Source organism: Aedes aegypti, chromosome 2, assembly GCF_002204515.2.
Source record: "Aedes aegypti strain LVP_AGWG chromosome 2, AaegL5.0 Primary Assembly, whole genome shotgun sequence".
NCBI lineage: Eukaryota > Metazoa > Arthropoda > Insecta > Diptera > Culicidae > Aedes > Aedes aegypti.
Genome location: NC_035108.1, coordinates 408,889,900 through 408,895,482, shown reverse-complemented (window position 1 = coordinate 408,895,482; position 5,583 = coordinate 408,889,900). Strand labels below are relative to the sequence as shown.

Genomic DNA, 5,583 nt, shown 5'->3' with positions numbered 1-5,583 from the left:
CAACCGGATGTCACAACTGCGTACGACCAGCACCCCGAGGCAGCATAACCGGTAGAAGGTAAGCTGGATAAAGACCCTCGTGAGGACTGCTGAAGAACAGTGAAAGCAACCATCAACAATGCAGCGGAGAGCAACGTCGGGTACGTGGGACGGAGTCGATTGGTTTGACGAGGAATGTAGGCAGATTCTGGAGGAGAAGAATGCAGCGCGGGCGGTCATGCTGCAGCAAGGGAGCTGACAAAACGTGGAACGTTATAAACGTAAACGGCAACAGCAGACCCGCCTCTTTCGGGAGAAAAACCACCGCCTGGAGAAGAGGAGATGGAACAGCTGTGCCTTGAAACCGGAAACACGTAAGTTCTATCAGAAGCTCAATGCATCCCGCAACTGCTTCGTGCCACGAGCCGAGATGTGCAGGGATAATGATGGGAGCATTTCGACGGACGAGCGTGAGGTGATCGAAAGGTGGAAGCAGCACTTCGACGAACACCTGAATGGCGCTGAGAGCACATGCAATGAAAGACGGGACAACGGAGAAAATGCCTTCATCAGCACTGCGGGCGATCGAAACCAACCAGCCCCCACTTAAAGGGAGGTTAACCTTCATCCAGCCAACATACTTTTCACATGCAAAAAATACACTAAAATGTGCATAACTTTTTTGTTTATCGATGGATTTTGTTGAAATTTTCAGAACTTACCGAAAAACTCTTCTAGTCTATGGTCCAGGAAACTTGAGAATATGGTCCACGTGGTTCCGGAGTCATTCCGGATTGTCTTGGGGTACCAAAATTGGCCGCATCGTCCATTCAACGGATATCTCAAAACCAAGGTGAGCTAGAAGGTTGGTGCCTTCGGCAAAGTTGTTCAGCAGACTAAGGGCTATCCGTCAGTAAAAATCTTAATTGGGAATTTATCCGCTAGGTGGCGCTAGTTACAAATTTTCTTCAATCTTCTATATCTCAAGATCCTGATGAGCTAGAAGGTTGATATCTTCGGCAAAGTTGTTCAGCAGACTAAGGGCTATCTGGCAACAACAAAATTAGTTGAGAATTTCTCCGCAAGGTGGCGCCAGTTACAATTTTTCTTCAATCTTCTATATCTCAAGATCCTGATGAGCTAGAAGGTTGGTGTCTTCGGCAAAGTTTTTCAGCAGACCAAGAGCTATCCGGCAGTAATAATCTCAATTGGAAGTTTATCCGCTAGATGGCGCTAGTTACAATTTTTTTCAATCTTCTATATCTCAAGATCTATAGATATCTTGGGAAAGTTGTTCAGCAGACCAAAAGCTATCGGGCAGTAATAATTTTAATTGGAAATTTATTCGCTAGGTGGCACCAGTTACAAATTTTCTTCGATTTTCTATATCTCAAGATCCTGATGAGCTAGAAGGTTGGTATCTTCGGCAAAGTTCTTCGATGGTATATTCCAAAAATTACATTTATCTCTAGAAAGACAAAGAAAACAATACGTGATACTAATTTATTTCTAAATAATAAGAATTTCTCTGAGGACATCTTTTGTTATTTCTCTTCGAAAACAACAGTCAAACAGTGGCAGCATAATTTCAACATCTAGATATCTAGTTGACAAAGTTAATCATCATAGCGAAGAATTGGTAAATTGTTTTCATGATCTGTAATTGGAAGAAGAAGTATATTAAAATATATTATTATTCAATTAGGCGGGAGCATTAGAGTTCCAACCATCGAGTATATAGGATTTGACATTTCTAGATGATATTTTCAGTAACGCTCTTACATATAAACTCACCTCCACAAAAGTCTCAATATTTAACGGTGCAAAGCCTCCCACAGTTAGATTGGATGGGTTTTGGCATCTATGTAGCATGAATCCTACCATTTTAAGTTGGGATTTTTCCAGCAAATACCATTTGGTTCCATTGATTGCCAGAATTGCATCGTCGTTCTGAAATGAGTGAAAGTTCATAAAAAAAAGTACTGAATACCCTAGTTCTACTGTCTCACCTTTACGCTGAAAATGGTTCCAAGTAGACAATAAGTAAGTAGCTGGAATATGGCTCCCAAAATGAAAGCATAACCTGGTAAGTAGTTGGTCATGTAACACAGAAACAATGATATACTGAGGCACGCCACCGATGAACCAACCTGCATCAAATTTATGGCAATATATCTATTGTCCAAATCAGATTCATAACTGCAAACGAAGCATTTATTTTCATTTCACTTTCATCGTATCACAAGCCTTACCTAACGATTCCATAGTGATCTATCAATATCTCCCGAACATGGTCTCGTATCTCAGCCAAGTCAGCCTTCTCCTTCTCCAAAAGCCTATCTAACTCCTTGAGTTTGTTCATGAAAACATCCACAAGTCCGGCCAAGTTGCAAACAAAAATCAGAAACGTGGTATCAAACGCTGAAATGCCAGCCATGGCGATAGACAAAAGGAATATCTGGTAGGATACAGTCAAAAAATAACCCCACTGGGAGTCCGGATCGATTCCCGGAACTAACACGTTGATTGCGAATGTCCTTTCTCCATACATCACAAAGAAGTACACAGGATATAGACCAAACCCAAGAACTGCCGTAATGTACGCCGACAGGAGAACCCTGCAGGCAAGATGCATCTTCACCATCAACCCAAGGAGAACGGCATTATCTTCAGGTCGATTTACGTGAATCCGATGAAATTCCTCCAGATACTTTGCCCGCCCTTGAAAAAACTTCCGTTGTTGCACTGCGATGAAGAGCTTCAGACATCCTTGCCAAGCAATCCCATTGGGAGCCAAAGCCTGCAGCATTTTGAATACATCCGGGTAATAGTACCAGGCACTGTAGCAGCTGGTGAACAAATAGCTGATACATCCCGCAAAAGTGAGCGCTGTTCTCCAATTAGGTTTGTAATTATCTGCTAAGAGGTCAACTCCACAAAAACTGGCCATCCGACGAGCTAACCTGATGATATCCTGATAAGCTTCCAGTGAAGTATTGTACACCATGGTTCGCGTACTCGAGGCAAAGTGTTGGTGTATGATTCAGACACTGATATGAACACATTTCTTGTGTGATGGATAAGTCTAAGTGTTAGGTGGCAAGGGCTGATAATTGCAGATAATTAGTTTTGGTGCATTTAAATCAACACGTGTTTATTAATTCACTAGAACATTAAAGGTTAATTGTTTTCCCTGCATGCTACATCATCATTTTTTTAGGGCCCGAACCAACGGTAATTTAAAGAAACGTTTTAATCCAAAACTATGTCTCTACGAGGTTGCTTGAGGAGTAATAAATCATTGATAAAACAGTCTCAGCACCACTACTTTAAGAAGACGAGTTGAATCATACTGGACCTATATCTTCAAATAGCATCCACCTTGATACCAACAATTCAACCCATACAAAGTTAGAGCCCATCGTCTTATCTGACAATCCAAATGGGCCCCCTACTGATCCTCTTCATTACCAGCCACCAGCATGACATTAATCGTTCCGTAATCTTGCTCTCGTAATCCATCGACGTGATTCAAGTTAGTCGCGTTTAATTACGAGAGGCCAATTAGCCGGGATTTGATGCTCGATATCATCTCAATTTTCACTTCGCTAATTAAATCATGCGTGGAAACCCACGGCAACAATTCTGCACTTGCGGATGAAAAACGTTGTTGTTCAATCCCGTAGAGTGAATGAAAAAATTTTCTCCATCATCAACGGAAAACTCATTTATAATTTCTCAACTTTTCCCCAGTTTTCAAACTTTTCCTGTGCTCTGTACACGGTTTTTTTTTTTTTTTTTGTAGTGGAGCTTCACGTCACACACGTGTTCACGAAGTCAGAGACACCGAGTAACCATAAGCTCATCCCCGGCGGAAAATTGTTGGCATTCACAATAGCTCACAGCGGGAATACAAGCAAAAATGAGACAGTAAAATTATGGGATCATCGAGGAGAACGAACGAAGAATCACGGAAACTTTTTCCTTTGTACAGCAGAGGGCGAAAACGCGGGCGCTATCCGTGAACGTGGGTTGTATGGAAGCTTTTACTTCACGGTCGAGACAATGAACAGCACATAAAGGTATGCGATACAGTCAACTCTCCATGATTAGATGTTGCAAGGACCATCGAGTTAGAAATTTATCCAGTGCAACTGCGATCTTAGGGATTATCGAGAACCATGAAAACCAACCGCAACTATGGTTCTCATCTCGATATCGATATATGAAATATTGAGTATGGGAGAGTGGATTGTATTTCAAATGATTTTGTCAAATATTGTTTGAAACGAAAAACCTCGGAATTCTACGGAATCCAATTATGGGCAAAGCCAGGGGGCATGTCCCTGGTCGAGGAGGATTTTTTTTAAATCCACTGGTTTTTCAAAAACTAAATTAGTTAATACTTGAATACAAATCATATACAACTATATTCAACTAGAAATCAGACTTCTGCCAAAGAACTTTCCAGAAATCATTCAAGGATTTCGAAAAATGCAATGTACATTTTTATATCGGAAATAAACCTTATGTATGAATTTTCCAAAGATTATCTCCAGTATTTTGATTTAGAAAATAATTGCGTCATGCTAAATTTGTTGAAGAACTGCTAGAGTCCACCTGGACACTCTGCAATCCAATCTGCCAAAGATCTAACCAGAAATCCTTCTCAATATTTATCAACTGTCCACAATGTATATTGCGAGAAATCTGCCAAGAATATATTATGAAACTAACAATTTTGATGCTGAAAAGTCAGATTACCTTTATATACAATCATTCAGGAATTATTCAAAGATTACGACAAGGACTTTCAAGTTTCTAAAATGAAAAAAACCTTTCGATTTCTATTTAAATTAATATTCTTTAGATTCACCAAGGAATGTATTTAATAATTACTCAAAGATTCATTCCACAAATCGTTCCTGGGTGTCCTCAGCAATACCTCAAAGTAATTTTTGGGTATGTTTTTAAGTTCATCCATAAATTTATCAAGCCTAGCATAAAAATATATCATTGATAATTTCTTTCAAGATACAAACAATAATTTATCTATGGATTCTTGTCATAACTTACTTCAAACATACAATTGCTTTTGAATTGCTTTTTGAATTATTTGAGCAATTCTAGAAAAATATACTGAGTATATAACAAAGATCAACTCTGGAAGATTTCACGGAGCAATTCTGGAGTATTTCCCGGAGAAGATCTCAGGGAATTCTCCTGGAGAATTTCTGAAGAACTCCTGGAGAATCCCCGGAATAACTCCTTGAGGAGCCCCGGAAGACTTCTTGGAGGAACTCCCGTGGTATTGCTAGAAGATTCATCAAGAAAATCTGTAGGATTTATCTGAATGTGGAGCGGATTTCCCGGAAGAACTCTGAAGGAATTCCTGAAGGACCTTCCTGGATAAACTGGAGAAACTGCGGAATATTTTTAGAGAAACTCCGGAAAAAATCCTATAGGATCTATGGAGCAAATCTCGACGGCACTCTGGGAAAAGTTTTGGAGGAACTTCGAAAGAATTTATGGAGGATCTATAAACGAAATCCAAAGGAATTCCAGGCAAAAAATTTGAAAGAATTTCTGTAGGAATTACTAGAG

General features: G+C 39.9%; 1 protein-coding gene across 1 annotated transcript; it reads right to left on the bottom strand.

Moving 5' to 3' along the window:
* Nucleotides 1-1,388: 1,388 nt before the first annotated feature.
* LOC5564843 (putative odorant receptor 83c) lies at nucleotides 1,389-3,042 on the bottom strand. Its single transcript, XM_001649150.3, has 4 exons — nucleotides 2,232-3,042; nucleotides 1,989-2,178; nucleotides 1,774-1,929; nucleotides 1,389-1,636 (listed from the first exon to the last, which is right to left on the bottom strand). The coding sequence occupies exons 1-4, from the start codon at nucleotides 2,984-2,986 to the stop codon at nucleotides 1,583-1,585; spliced, it is 1,155 nt and encodes a 384-aa protein (XP_001649200.2). The 5' UTR covers nucleotides 2,987-3,042; the 3' UTR covers nucleotides 1,389-1,582.
* Nucleotides 3,043-5,583: the final 2,541 nt, after the last annotated feature.

What these genes read in the sequence shown, in the direction of transcription:
- LOC5564843 (XM_001649150.3), bottom strand. Translation starts at nt 2,986, where the DNA reads ATGGTGTACAATACTTCACTGGAAGCTTATCAGGATATCATCAGGTTA. An exon ending in GAACCATTTTCAGCGTAAAG is followed by an intron (nt 1,930 to 1,988) that starts GTGAGACAGTAG and finishes CACTCATTTCAG; the next exon opens with AACGACGATGCAATTCTGGC. An exon ending in ATATTGAGACTTTTGTGGAG is followed by an intron (nt 1,637 to 1,773) that starts GTGAGTTTATAT and finishes TTCCAATTACAG; the next exon opens with ATCATGAAAACAATTTACCA.